The sequence below is a fragment of the Ascaphus truei genome, chromosome 14, assembly GCF_040206685.1.
Source record: "Ascaphus truei isolate aAscTru1 chromosome 14, aAscTru1.hap1, whole genome shotgun sequence".
NCBI lineage: Eukaryota > Metazoa > Chordata > Amphibia > Anura > Ascaphidae > Ascaphus > Ascaphus truei.
In genome coordinates, this window is record NC_134496.1 from 2,710,311 (window position 1) to 2,726,925 (window position 16,615).

The 16,615-nt window shown below is 42.8% G+C and overlaps 1 protein-coding gene across 13 annotated transcripts in view; it reads right to left on the bottom strand.

Moving 5' to 3' along the window:
• The window catches only part of KIF1A (kinesin family member 1A), a 376,457-nt gene that overhangs the window by 178,219 nt on the left and 181,623 nt on the right, over positions 1-16,615 (bottom strand). For all 13 annotated transcript variants that reach the window (XM_075569525.1, XM_075569526.1, XM_075569527.1 and 10 more), the window contains exons 12-16: positions 13,592-13,670; positions 10,264-10,406; positions 8,300-8,433; positions 4,662-4,741; positions 3,243-3,318 (exon numbers count right to left, since the gene is read on the bottom strand). In XM_075569525.1, coding sequence (XP_075425640.1) covers positions 3,243-3,318; positions 4,662-4,741; positions 8,300-8,433; positions 10,264-10,406; positions 13,592-13,670 — 512 coding nt within the window. The remainder of the gene's footprint in view (positions 1-3,242; positions 3,319-4,661; positions 4,742-8,299; positions 8,434-10,263; positions 10,407-13,591; positions 13,671-16,615) is intronic.

Here is a 16,615-nt window from a genome sequence, read left to right on the forward strand (position 1 = left end):
TCCGCCATTACGGTCAATGGTGCGCCCCTCGTAACGAGCGTGACCCTTTACCGGGGTCATTAACTCTCGGACCCAGTTGGGGTTGAGTGAGGGAGTTCCTAGGGTCTAGGGGCAAAGAGAATTTTATTTCTGGGTGCCCTAGAACCTAAGTTTCCCACACCAATTGAACCTGAACTTGACCGGGGAATGATCAAAGCTCTCTTCAAGATAATGTTTCCGCTTTTGCGGTCTGCGGTCTGGCTGGCTGCCAGCTCATCTCCGGAGGTCAGCTTCCAGGCATCCCCATTGAAATGCATTACTCCATTCACTTTCAATGGGGAACCGCCGCTCCTCCTCTCGAGCGCCACCTGCAGGTCTTCTACGATATCAGGCCCAAATCGCCGGAATCTCCATAGGATTATATGGGGCTGTAATGGTGACCTATGGAGAGACTGCAAAATGGAGCCTGCAAAGGCGGGAAAAGGGACAAAGGGCCATAAACACAAAATTTACATTAACCCTTTCCCTCCCGCCTGGATCCCAGTGTATGTGGTTGCTGCATACACTGCAAAGGTACAAACTCCAATAATTGTACCAATATAAACACTTAGCCAATAAAAAAGTTTGCCATGAGGCAGGGGAATAAAAATACATTAATTCCCTCTAAATGTGGGAATAGGATAACCAAGGGATGTACCTTTTGGTTGTGAAGCAGGGGAACATATGTATTGCAAGTACATTTCGGGTTAACCCCTCACTTCCCAGACGGTGGAAGGGGTGTCTAATGGGGATGACCCCTTTATTACTCGCTTGGCACCCCTGCCCCGTCACAACCGCATGTTGTGGGTTCACAGCAACAGCTTCCAAATGCGAATGCCACACCTGGAATCAACTCCAGACCTTTTACCTGCTTAATTGATGATGAAATAACGAAGGAATACCCCACACCTGTCCATGAAACAGCTTTTGAGTCAATTGTCCAATTACTTTTGGTCCCTTGAAAAAGAGGGAGCTACATATTAAAGAGATGTAATCCCCAAACCCTTTCTCAAATTTGGATGTGAATACCCTCAAATTAAAGCTGATAGACTGCACTTTACGCCCATATTCATTATTTAACTGTAACTTGAATTGATTTTGGTACACAGCCGAAATAATAAAACTTGTATCAGTGTCCAATTATTTCCGGACCTAACTGTATATATTAAAATCCCACCTTTTTAAACTAGTCATCTCACTCTTACTGTACCAAATGGTCCATGTCACAGGTGGAGCCATAAATGACAATCACAAGAGATGACAGCAGAAAGATGCAGGGCACTGACCATGGTGGCACCAAGGAACACCAGGAAGACTATTAGCCGGTATCATTTACCTCGATCACATTATTGACATTTAGGCATCTCTTGATAGATGAAGCTCACACAATATTCACCTTCCATGAGAACATTAAAGTCACAGTTTATCTTAATTAGTGTGTATCCTGCATTACCCACGCCCCTTTACATGGGAGGGATCACTGTTAGAATAGCACTGCATGCCCCTAGTTATAGTAAGAATTTCTTCTGCACAGTACATGGGGCCTATGAACTAAGATCATATATGAATCATTTTTGTGAGTCCAAATTTTACTGCTAAACTGTAAAACAAACCTTCATAAACTGAGTCACATGTTGAAGGACATTACGTGACTTCATACAGTACGACGCAAAGTTGTTGTTTGAAATGAATTTTGACGCGTTGTTCTGCGTTGTATGATGATTTTATAACAATTAAATTAAAACAGAATGTTATGTATTTTTTTTATTTAGAGCAAGTATTAGTAAATATTAATTATTATTGTCATATCATTTGTAACAGCCAAACTGTGACAATACTACATTTTGTTCACCTACACAATGAAACATCCGTACTGCGTCCAATACATTTTTGGTTGATACTGTGTTATGCGCTAACAATATAAACAGACTTTGTAGTATTTAAGCCAGGTTCAATTTGGCAGAAGAGTTTGACACAAGTTCAACTATTTATTGGGCCGCACACATGTAATTTTTTAGTACATACAGTACCATTTACATCTGTACCCCATGTGCATCCCATTTGTGTGATCCCACATACTTGACTAAAACAGTTTTGATGCTTGGACGTAATTGAGCAGAAAAAAGAAGGTCAGTACATAATCGCACACAAGTGCAATATCATTTGTGATTTCTGTGTTTCGATTTTACACCGAAAATTAAATTTGCAACGCTTAGTTCATAGGCCCCTATGTTTAGCCCATGGAGAGTTGGGCATGGCAGGTGGATAGAGTCACTGCACACCAAACCCAAACCAACCTCTTTTGGGGAGTAAACCCCGACGAGTTCTGAACAGAGCTCCCAGGCTGGGGGGATGATCTGACAAGCCGGTGGAAGGAGGGCGGGGAGGGGGGGAGGGAAGGTTGGAGAGACAACGAAAAACTCAACAAGACAAAGACAAAATGGTACCACACAACACCATCTCTCATAAGACAGACCTGTCTGTGTCTCTGTCTGCAAAAAATCCTAAAGTGCCCCACTTATATATTTACAGGAGCCCATGTAAACAAGTTACAGGCATATGCTATTCAGTCCTATAGCCATAGGGCAGGTTCCATGGGGGCCAGAAGGGTGATTGTTTGCAAGTTCAGAGATACATTGTGTGTAGATTCTGTGGCAAGTTAAGGGGGATATATTGTGAAAGGTTAAGGAGATTTAGAGTCATATTAACTAAGCCACCAGGCGGTTTAATAATATTTATTCATTTTTAATGACGTATTAATAATATATGGCCTATTCAACTAATGAGCTGTAGGGTGTCTTATGGCTTAGCACCAGTCAGTTAGTAAATAATGCTCTTAGACTTACATTTACTAAGCGGTGCTATTCATTTAGAATACACCTTATGGACCATTACTGTATGTGCACTGTCTATACTCTAGTTATTCAACTTCACACCTACTCCACCATTCCTAACACCAGGGGAATCTTAGCGAGGAGACATGGAATGGAAGAGTGGGAGGTTTCCAATAATGTTCCTCAGTGACATGGGAGCTTGTCAAATAAGCCGTATTGTCCACATTCAAAGCATAACAAGCATAATTTAATACTCAAAAAAAAAGCAAAGTGGGTTATACATTTATCAGGGGCGTGCAACAATAATTTGCCAATGTTCCAATTGTTTCTGTTTAAGTGACAATGGACTTTGTAAGAGTTCTCTATTATCAGTTGGCCTTTAGGACGTACCTTCTTAGGGGAGAAGACTCCGAGAGTCCCCCCATCCTCTCTCATGGCAACTCCCATCTCTGCCAGCAAAGCTTCCCTGCATAGACAAGTAGACAGGCCTGGAAGTCAAGCTAGGGAAGACTCAAACAGTCAACCACATTACCTCGTATTGTATTGAAATGGCCACATCTCTGCTTCTCACTGCAAGTGTACCCGAAGAGTGTATCGCCTCCATTCTCCTGGCTATGAGCTTTAACAGGAAATCCTTTATGTACTGAGCTTTATTTTCATGCCAGTCCAGATCACTCCATCTCTCCCCTTAATCGACGGTTCAAGTGCTCCTTTAATTTTCTAGTCCACCATGCTGCCCTCTCGACTGTATCCCCTCATTCCTAATAGCTGTGCAATGTTTTCCCTGCTCCCCAGTTTTACCTCTCTCACCAAATTGTTTGTTCTAACCCAGAACCCCGCAGTACCCCTCCTACCCTGCAGTGTTTCCTCCACCCCCCTTCCTTTTATTACAGGGATCTTCTTACCCCAAGTGCCCTTTCTGCCCCCAGTGTGCTCCTCCATAGTCTGTGCTCCTCCTTTGTACTAAAATACCATAACTCCTAGTGACTTTTCAGAGTTCTCCCTTGTCCTTTTACCTGGTGTTACCTTGCTGAGCCCCTAAAACCAAGTGTTCCCTCTCTTTCCTCATTGCTCTTTTTCTCTTTTAAGACTCGCTCACTAAATACCCAAACGGTGCTCCATCCAGCTCTCTGTGCCTGTTATCGCTCCCAGCAATCCCCCTAGTGCTTTTAGAGTGCTTCCCATACCGCATAACACCCGTCCTTTTTCTCTAGTGCCATTAAACCACTTAGGCCTAGATGCAACAATCTCCGTTAAATCCGGGCAAATAAGATCAGGTTACCTAAATTATTAACTGATGTTATTTTCCCTGAGTTTAATCCATGTTTACGAAGTTAATTATATACAAAATGGAGTTGTTTAACTCATCATCATAGGTTTACCGTCAGGTCAAATTAGCACTGCCCTGCCTTCACTTCAAATAACATGGCTTGTAAAACGCCTGTGTTACCTAAAGGTGGTGTTATATGCAGACCCTGAAACATGGGGTTCCTTGGAGAGGAGTGTTAGAAGGAGAGAGCGGTATGGAGAGGTATATAAGTGATTTGAGACTCTAGTAAAGTAAGACTCTCTCTTTAGGTCTTGGATGGGAATACCACCTGAACGGCCTGCACTGGAAGCCTTTCATCATACGTTATTGGAAGGACTAACACGGGGTTAACTTTATGTCATTTGTTTTAGTGGATAGGCGTTATAATTAACCCAACATTCACTCTTATTTTTGAACAACCCTCCGCAATGTCCCATCTCACTATTGTGGCAAACCCTCCAGTGCCCGGCCCCCGGCCGGCCTCAGCACCCATCCTCTACCTGTCCATCCGGATAGCCTCTGTCCTGCGCAGTTTCTCCTCCCATGTCTCATTCAGCTCAGCAATGATTTTCTCTGTCTCCTGTTGTGAGAAAAGGGGAGGGGGGGGGAGTTAACAGGTGAGGTAAAATCGACACCCTGTATACGGACATCTCTAACAGTGGAAGCTTTAGCACAGGGGTGGTCAACTCCAGTCCTCAAGGGCCTCCAACAGGTCAGGTTTTAAGGATATCCCTGCTTCAGCACTGGTGGCTCAGTCAAAATGACTTAGAATAACCGAGCCACTGATTGAGCCACCTGTGCTGAAGCAGGGATATCCCCAATACCTGGCCTGTTGGTGGCCCTTGAGGACTGATGTTGGCCACCTCTGCTTTAAGAGTACATTGTCTCTCACCTCCAAGCCTGGACAGATATGGGATACGGACTCTGTATCATTGTGGAAAAGGTAGGTAGACCGCATACACGGTTCAGTTACCGTATGTTAATAGCGCAAGGAAACAATACACTCCCTTCTTGGGTTATTGTACCATTGATCAGTCGAATAGATACATTCCACAGCACTCCACCAAATTCCAAGTGTGTGCCATAGAGATCTAACGTGATTTGAACAGACATGTATGTATGTATGTCTTTGCTTATATAGCGCCATTAATGTACATAGCACTTCACAGGACTAATACACGTGACAATCATATAAATAACAAATAATACAAATAACAGATCATGGGAATAAGTGCTTCAGGCATAAAAGTAACACTTAGGAAAAGAAATCCCTGCTCCGAAGAGCTTACAACATCTACAAGCATAAATGGATAACTTCACATATAAACTGAACCCCTCACATTTCCTCCTAAACCTGGCCCAAAATGCCCTTTATCACCGTAAATGGAACAGGAGCTATCCTATCACCAAAGCACGTTGCCTACGTGTCTGCTCATATCACCCTTAAACCCCTCTCCTGACTCTCATATAGTTCAAGATCATCTACTGTACTAAGTAATCCTTCTCACCTTCTAGGCCCCCACTTCTCTGCTCCCCCCTACATATCAGCTCTGCTTATAACTGTCTCCTTTCTACCCCTCCACCTCTACTGTTCTCTCTCACCTTAAACCTTTTCCCCCTCACTGCTCCATTCCTGTGGAACTCCCTCACACCATATATTCCACACACCTACAAGTCAAACCTAAAAACACACCTTGTGAATGAAGCAATTTTAATAGCCTGTACTCATGGCTCTACACCCATAGTTGCACTTGCCAGGAATCATTACCAACAACTGCCACCCAATGCACTGGCTCCTTCACCTACTGTCTCTGGAAGTATTCTAACATATCACTCAGATTGCAAGCTCTCCAGGGCAGGCATTTCCTTTCCAATTGTTTCATTTTGTTTGTTGAACTTATTGGTGTATTATAGTTCTCTTTACAAAAGCGTACATTGTTGGCACTAAATAAATAAAAATATACATACACACATATCAGAGACAACACAATTTGTGCCCTTCTCGGTTTCTGGAGTAAGGACCGTTATACGTCCCAGATGCGTTGTGCCATATATGTAAAGGTATCCATATCTCAACAAGCGGTATAGGACGTAGGAGCACAGCAATAGAGTTTCCACCAGGAAAAGATACGTCGAGGGCACCTCCAAGTAAAAATAAAGAGGCTTTAATTAATGATCTCACAATGAGAGTGAAAGATCCACGCGGGAGCTGATCTCATTGTGAGCTGATTAATTAAAGCCTCTTTATTTTTACTTGGAGTTGCCCTCGACGTATCTTTTCTTGGTGGAAACTCTCTTGCTGTGCTCCCACGTCCTATACCGCTTGTTGCTGCTTCTACTCTGCAGGATTTCACGCCCTGGAACATTGGATTTACTGTGGACACCTTTGTGGGCAGGTAATGGGCAACAGCCCTTATATATTTACCTTTAGCCTTACTACTGGTGATGATCTACTGGTCAAGTGGACACTACTAGGCCCTTTGTCCCCCATATACATTTATGGACATTAAGCTATCATGGGCAGTTCCAGTGTGTTTATTACTGTTAATACAGTAAATGTATGATATATTATAGGCTAAAGCAGTAAAATTCAGGGCATTATTGAAAACCCTGCTCACTGATTGGTTAAAATTCTGGGCATTATCCAATCAGTAATGTCCGGAATTTAAGCAGCAGAATGTGTAGTTTTCAATGTGTTTATTTCCAGCCAATCAGCTTTCAGAACAGCTGAGACAGGGGGGATTTGTCTGATTGAAGGAACAGCTCTGAGACAGGCAGGGGATTGGTCAGGACATATCAGCCATGGGTTGACTCCTCCCCCTCCCGAGCTGACTGAGATTTTCTGAGCACAGTTTGTGTGTCAGTAGCAGTATGTGTGTGCTGTGCTGTTGTATATCTGTGTAGAGGTGCTGTGTGTGTGTGTGTGTGTGTGTGTGTGTGTGTGTGTCAGTGTCAGGAACAGTGTTTATGGGTGTAGCATGTGTGTGTAGCAGCAGTTTGTGTGTGTGTGTGTGTGTGTGTGTGTGTGTGTGTGTAGAGGTGCTGTGTTGTGTATAAAGGTGCAGTGTTGTGTGTGTGGGATGTGTGTAGAGGTGCTGTGTTGTGCTGTGTTGTGTGTAGAGGTGGGGGGGAGTGCAAAGTTTAGTAAGTGGCTGCATTTTTTATTGTGGCTGCAGTGTGTGTGTGTGTGTGTGTGCGTTGTGCTGTTGTATGTGTAGCAGCAGTTTGTGTGTGTAGAGAGCTCCAGTGTGTGAGTGTATGTGTGTGTCAGTGTCAGCAGCAGTGTTTATGGGTGTAGCATGTGTGTGTAGCATGTGTGTGTAGCAGCAGAGTTTGTGTGTGTAGAGCTGCTTTGTTGTTTGTGTGTATGTGTGTAGAGCTTCTGTGTTTTGTGTGTGTGTGTGTGTGTGTGTGTGTGTGTGTGTGTGTGTGTGTGTGTGTGTGTGTGTGTGTGTGTGTGTGTGTGTGTGTGTGTGTGTGTGTGTGTGTAGAGCTGCCATGTTGTGTGTGTGTAGAGCTGCTGTGTGTTGTGTGTGTGTAGAGGTGCTGTGTTGTGTGTGTAGATGTGTTGTGAGTGTAGAGGAGGTACTGTGTTGTGTGTCTAGAGCTCGTGTGTGTGTGTGTGTGTGTGTGTGTGTGTGTGTGTGTGTGTGTGTGTGTGTGTGTGTGTGTGTGTGTGTGTGTGTATAGAGCTGCTGTGTGTGTAGAGGGGCTGTGTTGTGTGTGTGGTGTGCTGTTGTGTGTGGCAACAGTTTGTGTGTGTTGAGCTGGTGTGTGTGTGTACACAGAGGGGGCGGCAGTGTGTGGATATAGCTATCTGCAGTGTAAGCGTATATAGAGGTGGTTTCATGTATTTACCATTTTATTTTAATAAAAAAATCTATTTAACTATACAAAAGTGTCTATTATTTATGAAAAAAGTCTACATTTAGCCTATAATAGTAATAATCCCCTCAGAACAGGGCATTACTGGCCAATAATACCCTGTTCTACAGGGATTATTACTTAATTATGTTCAGAGCATACACTTATATGTGAGCACCATTCTCTCCAACCCTCTCTTCTGTATCCATATCTCAATATATATCGGTGTAAATCCTGTAGTGATACAGACGGAGATCTCTAGGACTCTGTGTACCTTGAGCCTTTCGATGGCCTCTTCACTCCCGGGAGTGAACGCCAGGCGCTCATGCAGGCTGCAGACGGAGGCGGCGCGGCTGGACAAGCCAGACATGGAGGACGAAGGACTCATACCCGTCAGGGCATTAACAGCTGTGAAGAGATTGTCAGCACCATGACGCATGTGAAGGATATTTCCGTTATCCATAGGACACACATCTAGAGAGAGCAGGAGCCAGAGAGAGTGGGCACGGGAAGAGAAACAAAGGCGGGGGGAGATGGTTGGAACAGAGATCAAAGAGAGAGGGTGCAATGCAGATGAGAGAGGAGGAAGACAGAGTTGGGAGGACAGAAAAAGAGAAGGATATGGTGAGAGAGATGGGAAATTAGAGGTTATATATGTGGAAAGAGAGATTAGTGGGGGCACAAATGATGAGAGACCAGGGAAATGTGAAAAGACGAGATGTGGGGAGCAGAGAGAGAAGGGAACAAAGAGACAAGAGAGGCACAGAAAAGAATGGTAGACAAAGAAGGTCGAGTGAAGATCCATAAAGAGGACAAAGTCAGAAGGAGAGAGACACAGAGAAAAGGAGGTTAAGAGTGGACAGAGGCAGATAGATGTAAGGAAAAGGAGATGGGGAAAGCAGGATGGAGAGAAAGTGGAACAGGGAAAGAATGCAGAAAGATCACAAAAAGAAAGGAGGAAATAAAGGGGGGTAAAGGCATTATGTATATATGAAGAATCATGAAAGAAAATAAATCATGGAAACAAGAGAGGAAGAGGAGGGTACGGAGAGAAGGAAATTCGGGTTTAAGGAGCACAGATAAATTGTAGTGAAAATGGGAATGCGAGAGAAAGGATTTAGGAAATGAGTGAGAGGAATTAGAGATGTCGAAGAAAAGGAGAACAATAGAAAGAAGTTTATAAAAGGAAAAAGGAGGATTTAGGACAAGCAGGGAGGCAAGAGGAGACATTTCCATTTGGGTGCTTTAGACACAACTCAATGAGAGGACACAAGGATCCACAGATATACTATGTGCAATATACAACTACCACAACAACACTTTACCCCTTATCATGCAACAACAGACTTGTTAGAATGTTAACAATGTATCTTAATCTGATTAATCATTTCCATGACACTCAGATGGGAAGCAATGGTTTAAATTGAAGAGTATTCGTTATCCACTGATTGGGAACTTTCTGACCTGACCCTGACAGATAAGGAACCCACCACTGACCAGATAAAACTTTTTAAGCTTTTCAAACCCCTTTTTGACGGAGCTTCTTCAAGGCTGTCTGCCTTGACAGTGAATCTGCAGCGTAGTGAGGGCGGGAAGTGCGGTGAGGAAGAAGTGCTTCCCTGTGCTGAAGAAGATATCTGTCCCATTCATGTCAATGGAACTGCTCTATTATACAGCACACGGAAGCCGTTCCCGCCGTATACTCACTGACACCGGCTGAGAACTTCCACACGCCACTAGGAAGGAACGCAGAGGCTCGCTGGGTCTTTGTACAGTATTGTCAGACAGTTTTGGAGTTTAAAAGCTTTAAACTCCAATTCATGTGGCTACTGTATACAGTATCTCTTCTTTAAACTGAATCTATCAACAAAATTAAACATTTAGTTTTAAAATGCCAAAACTTGTATCTGTACTACAATGTAAAAGTATACATTGTATATCTTACAATGACAGTTCTGAGGTTTCCATGCAGCCACCTCTGGGGTGCAATCCTGATGGCACATGTATTGTTCTCTGGTCTTATGCTGCACATTTAAATTCAAACTCGCAAGTTTGTGTATTTAAAACCAGCTATAATGAGGGCCGCATTTTATGCCTGGCCTTTATTTATGCAGATATTGAAATCTTGTGTACATAGAAGAGATCTTTGCTGACATTTCATGTATTGTTTGTGATGGAATCATGTCTCCCGGTTTCAGCACCCTCAGTACATGTGCTCAGTATAAGGAGACCACTCACTGTCTATGATGTCGGAGAGCCCCTGTGTTCCCAGCAGCTCTCTCAGTCTTGCCACCTCATCTTTGAGCTCACGGACCAGGCGGTTATTTGGATCCTCATTGATAACAGCGTTACAGCGGATCTGTTTGGCGCGGTCTGCATATCTGCAGGAAAGAGCCACTAGCTATGAACAACCAAACTTTAATAAGTCATAATGGGTCCGTACTATTAATCCCAAGCCAGGAAATTACAGAATTACTTTAAAGCAGTAATAAAGTATATATATATATATATATATATATATATATAGATACAGTATATATATACACACATACACATACATATACACATATACATACACACACACATACATACACACATACATGTACAGTATGTATAAAGTGAATTTAATAAAATGAATATTATTGAATTCATTAAATAAGTTATATATCTAATACAGATTTTCTTTTTTCTAAAACATTTTCAAGGTTGAAATTGGTGAATTTTAAATTGTAATTTTTATAAATGTAGTTTATTTTATTCCCATATGGATGCAAATTCTGCACATATACATGTTTTATGATACAGATTACTCCCCCTACCACGGCTAGCCACGTGTGTGAGAGGAAAGAGACTCGGCTGTGTGTACCAACGGCGCCGGGCTGAGAACTCTGAGGAGCATCTGTGTGCTGCTATTTGGATAGAGACTATCTTACAGGCCTGCTTTTATCCTCCTTCTTGTAAGTAGGATTCTGATTTTACTATCATTGAAGGACTGTCTGTTCCTATGTGTGCCACTCACATGCTTAGATATTTTATTATATTTTAATGAATAAGTTTGTGTCTATCACTAGGTGTTGTTACCTATATGTTGTTAGTTTAGTCAGTCTGTTTATTAGTTTACATTTAGTGTACACAACAGTTATATGCTACGGTATGCTTTTCTTGCTTCTCTTTTTCATGGTATATGACTGCCCGTGTGATCTAACTGAAGATCCCAGGAATATCCATCGGGACATGTACATATGGTCAGAATGTCACTGTCTGATTCAGGCGCCCGGTTTATTTGTTAGATGTTCTGTATCTGTCTGTACTAGTCAGTTTTTTTTACTCGGCAGCTGGGCCCATATGTATGTATTTTTTCACGTTATCATTATTTATTGATAATTCCCTAGGTAGTATTTAAGTTTTAGCGCTTATATCACTCATTTTCTGCTGTTATTTGTCGATTACCTGTTATATAGATATATGTAATACCATGCCTTTAACTTTAAAGAAGGTTAGGAACGGGTAACGTAGTAGGGTATAAAGAAAGAAGCCACAAGCCCTTAGGAAGCTGCTGGCGAAACGCATTGGGTGATGGAGGAGAGCCAGTAAGAGCTAACTGTGGAGGACCCTGTGTTAACGTAACTTCTGCTTACTGTACATCAGAGTCTGACAGGAGAGTCGGATACGCAACATTTGGGGAGTAGCTCCAAGTGTGAATGTGCCACCTGGGAGGCAGAAAAATCCGCTTTGCTGTCATTTATTGTCAGTGTATGACCTACATTTGTATAAATATGGATAGATAGATAGATAGATAGATAGATAGATAGATAGATAGATAGATAGATAGATAGATAGATAGATAGATAGATAGATAGTGTGGGTATAGATAGGTGTGTGTGTATAGATAGATAGATGTGTGTGTATACAGTAGATAGATAGTGTGTGTGTGTGTGTGTATACAGTAGATACTGTGTGTGTATAGATAGGTGTGTGTATACAGTAGATAGATAGTGTGTGTGTGTGTGTGTATAGATAGATGTGTGTGTGTGTATACAGTAGATAGTGTGTATAGATAGGTGTGTGTATACAGTAGATAGATAGTGTGTGTGTATAGATAGATAGATGTGTGTGTGTATACAGTAGATAGTGTGTGTATAGATGTGTGTGTGTATAGATAGATGTGTATGTGTATACAGTAGATAGTGTGTGTGTATAGATAGGTGTGTGTATACAGTAGATAGATTGTGTGTGTTTAGATAGGTGTGTGTGTATACAGTAGATAGATTGTGTGTGTGTGTGTGTGTGTGTATGTGTATACAGTAGATATATTGTGTGTGTGTGTGTGTGTATACAGTAGATAGATTGTGTGTGTTTAGATAGGTGTGTGTGTATACAGTAGATAGATTGTGTGTGTGTGTGTGTGTGTATACAGTAGATAGATTGTGTGTGTTTAGATAGGTGTGTGTGTATACAGTAGATAGATTGTGTGTGTGTGTGTGTATGTGTATACAGTAGATAGATTGTGTGTGTGTGTGTGTATACAGTAGATAGATTGTGTGTGTTTAGATAGGTGTGTGTGTATACAGTAGATAGATTGTGTGTGTGTGTGTGTGTGTGTATGTGTATACAGTAGATAGATTGTGTGTGTGTGTGTGTGTGTGTGTGTGTGTGTGTGTATACAGTAGATAGATTGTGTGTGTTTAGATAGGTGTGTGTGTATACAGTAGATAGATTGTGTGTGTGTGTGTGTGTGTGTATACAGTAGATAGATTGTGTGTGTTTAGATAGGTGTGTGTGTATACAGTAGATAGATTGTGTGTGTGTGTGTGTGTGTGTGTGTGTGTATGTGTATACAGTAGATAGATTGTGTGTGTGTGTGTGTGTGTGTGTATACAGTAGATAGATTGTGTGTGTTTAGATAGGTGTGTGTGTATACAGTAGATAGATTGTGTGTGTGTGTGTGTGTGTGTGTGTGTGTGTATGTGTATACAGTAGATAGATTGTGTGTGTGTGTGTGTGTGTGTGTATACAGTAGATAGTTTGTGTGTGTGTGTGTGTGTGTGTGTGTATACAGTAGATAGTTTGTGTGTGTGTGTGTGTGTGTGTGTGTGTGTGTGTGTGTGTGTGTGTGTGTGTGTGTGTGTGTGTGTGTATTAGTTCTTCATAGAAAATCTGACCTGTCCGGTTACTACTGTTTTTGTGCACTATAATTTGATCTTTGAATAACTCTCGTGTTACTCCGTTACCTGCAATATGACAGACAGACTGGTCTTCTCTACGACCACTAGCGCTTTCAACTTAAATACAGAAAACTCATTAAGCTTCAATAACTAAATCATGCTAGCAGTTTAGCCTGTGGTCAGTCCATTCCCTCCAGCGGGGTCCCTATGCTAAACTACCTGCACAATGTATTAAATGGTGCAATGACAGTGTTTGTGAATATTTGTTAGGGGTAGGACAAAATGGCTTCCGCTTCCAGCATAGCAAATAATGGTTGTGAAGTACAGTAAAGTGTATGATAGAAGTTCTATGATAACTCTTGTGGAGGTTTTACACTAGTATCTATGCATTGAGGTCTCACCGCAGGGTGCTGAGCGTCTCATCGTAGTTGATATCCGCTGGGCTCAGGGCAGCCACCATTGCAGTGCGAGAGTTTCCTCCTGTCAGACAGAGTCAGAAATCAGCAATGTCCCATGAAACAAGCCATGGAAGGAACAGGAGGGAGATAATGCACAGGGCCTGGCTGCCCCCTCTGGCAGAGAAAGAGTTAACTCCACTCAATGCTGGAGGACACGTAGTACCATTGCTTTGCTGTCCTCCTCTAAGCTGAGGAGCATTAGGGAAGAGTTAAAAATAACCCCAAGGGTTTTTGTATAACCTGATTGCCTCAAGTCTGCAATCCCTACCCTGTTTACAATGCAAAATCAGTAGCCAAGTTCAAACAGGTGAAACAAAACTGTCTCTGAGAGGGTCCACTGATTCTGCACTTCCTTGTGCAAAACGTTGCTGCACAAACTGTGTAATGCAGCAGGCAAAGCAAATCCTCACAGTAACGTGGATTGGAAGCTAAAAGTGACACACTCACTGGATGCTCATGGCATATTACTACCTAGAATCCCTTTCTGCAGCTTAGACACTTTATCACATTTGACAATTGAGGGGAATAGGCAGGTTTTGGGAGTCCTGGCTGACATGCAGACACCCCCAGGGGTATTATAATGCTGTTATACTTAGAACGGTGGAGATTGTTTTCTTTCACTTTACACACCATAACCTTACTGTGTCAGAGAAGAGTTAGTAACCGGGCATTTAAAGAGCGAGAAACGGATCCTGTTATTAATACCTGACACATTGTTGCTGATATATATACAGTATATATATATATATACACACTAATTATAATACCATTTCTAATATACAGGTAGCACTGCCCATGTACACAGTGCAGTCCATAGACTTTTACAAAGTCACAGGGAGATAAGAAAAATCGTGTTGTCGGCTTACTGAAATGTTCCTGGAAGCCATTTATGGCAGTGGGCACCGTAGGGTTAACTCTGTCTTTAGGTTGAAGAGGAACAGGAAATGTTCTGCAGGTAGTACTATAAAATACCCCTCCCAGTACCTGTGGCTGTCTCATTCTGCAGGTACTACTATAAAATACCCCTTCCAGTACCTGCAGCTGTCTCATTCTGCAGGTAGTACTATAAAATACCCCGCCCAGTACCTGCAGCTGTGTCATTCTGCAGGTAGTACTATAAAATACCCCTCCCAGTACCTGCAGCTGTCTCATTCTGCAGGTAGTACTATAAAATACCCCTTCCAGTACCTGCAGCTGTCTCATTCTGCAGGTAGTACTATAAAATACCCCGCCCAGTACCTGCAGCTGTCTCATTCTGCAGGTAGGACTATAAAATACCCCGCCCAGTACCTGCAGCTGTCTCATTCTGCAGGTAGGACTATAAAATACCCCGCCCAGTACCTGCAGCTCTCTCATTCTGCAGGTAGTACTATAAAATACCCCGCCCAGTACCTGCAGCTGTGTCATTGTGCAGGTAGTACTATAAAATACCCCTCCCAGTACCTGCAGCTGTCTCATTCTCCAGATAGTACTATAAAATACCCCTCCCGGTACCTGCAGCTGTGTCATTCTGTAGGTAGTACTATAAAATACCCATCCCAGTACCTGCAGCTGCCTCATTCTGCAGGTAGTACTATAAAATTCCCTCCCACTACCTGCGGCTGTCTCGTTCTGCAGGTAGTACTATAAAAACCCTCCCACTACCTGCGGCTGTCTCATTCTGTAGGTAGTACTATAAAATACCCCTCCCACTACCTGCGGCTGTCTCATTCTGCAGGTAGTACTATAAAATACCCCTCCCAGTACCTGCAGCGGTGTCATTCTGCAGGTAGTACTATAAAATACCCTCCCACTACCTGCGGCTGTCTCATTCTGCAGGTAGTACTATAAAATACCCATCCCAGTACCTGCAGCTGTCTCATTCTGCAGGTAGTACTATAAAATACCCCTCCCACTACCTGCAGCTGTCTCATTCTGCAGGTAGTAGTATAAAATACCCCTCCCACTACCTGCGGCTGTGTCATTCTGTAGGTAGTACTATAAAATACCCCTCCCAGTACCTGTGGCTGTGTCATTCTGTAGGCAGTACTATAAAATACCCATCCCAGTACCTGCAGCTGTCTCATTCTGCAGGTAGTACTATAAAATACCCCTCCCAGTACCTGCGGCTGTGTCATTCTGTAGGTAGTACTATAAAATACCCCTCCCAGTACCTGCAGCTGTCTCATTCTGCAGGTAGTACTATAAAATACCCCTCCCAGTACCTGCAGCTGTCTCATTCTGCAGGTAGTACTATAAAATACCCCTCCCAGTACCTGCAGCTGTCTCATTCTGCAGGTAGTACTATAAAATACCCCTCCCAGTACCTGCAGCTGTCTCATTCTGCAGGTAGTACTATAAAATACCCCTCCCAGTACCTGCAGCTGTCTCATTCTGCAGGTAGTACTATAAAATACCCCTCCCAGTACCTGCAGCTGTCTCATTCTGCAGGTAGTACTATAAAATACCCCTCCCACTACCTGCAGCTGTGTCATTCTGCAGGTAGTACTATATAATACCCCTCCCAGTACCTGCAGCTGTGTCATTCTGCAGGTAGTACTATAAAATACCCCTCCCAGTACCTGCAGCTGTGTCATTCTGCAGTTAGTACTATAAAATACCCCCCCTTCCAGTACCTGCAGCTGTGTCATTCTGCAGGTAGTACTATAAAATACCCTCCCACTACCTGCAGCTGTGTCATTCTGCAGGTAGTACTATAAAATACCCCTCCCAGTACCTGCAGCTGTGTCATTCTGCAGGTAGTACTATAAAATACCCCTCCCAGTACCTGCAGCTGTCTCATTCTGCAGGTAGTACTATAAAATACCCCTCCCGGTACCTGCACCTGTCTCATTCCTCAGGTAGTACTATAAAATACCCCTCCCAGTACCTGCAGCTGTCTCATTCTGCAGCTAGTACTATAAAATACCCCTCCCAGTACCTGCAGCTGTGTCATTCTGCAGCTAGTACTATAAAATACCCCTCCCA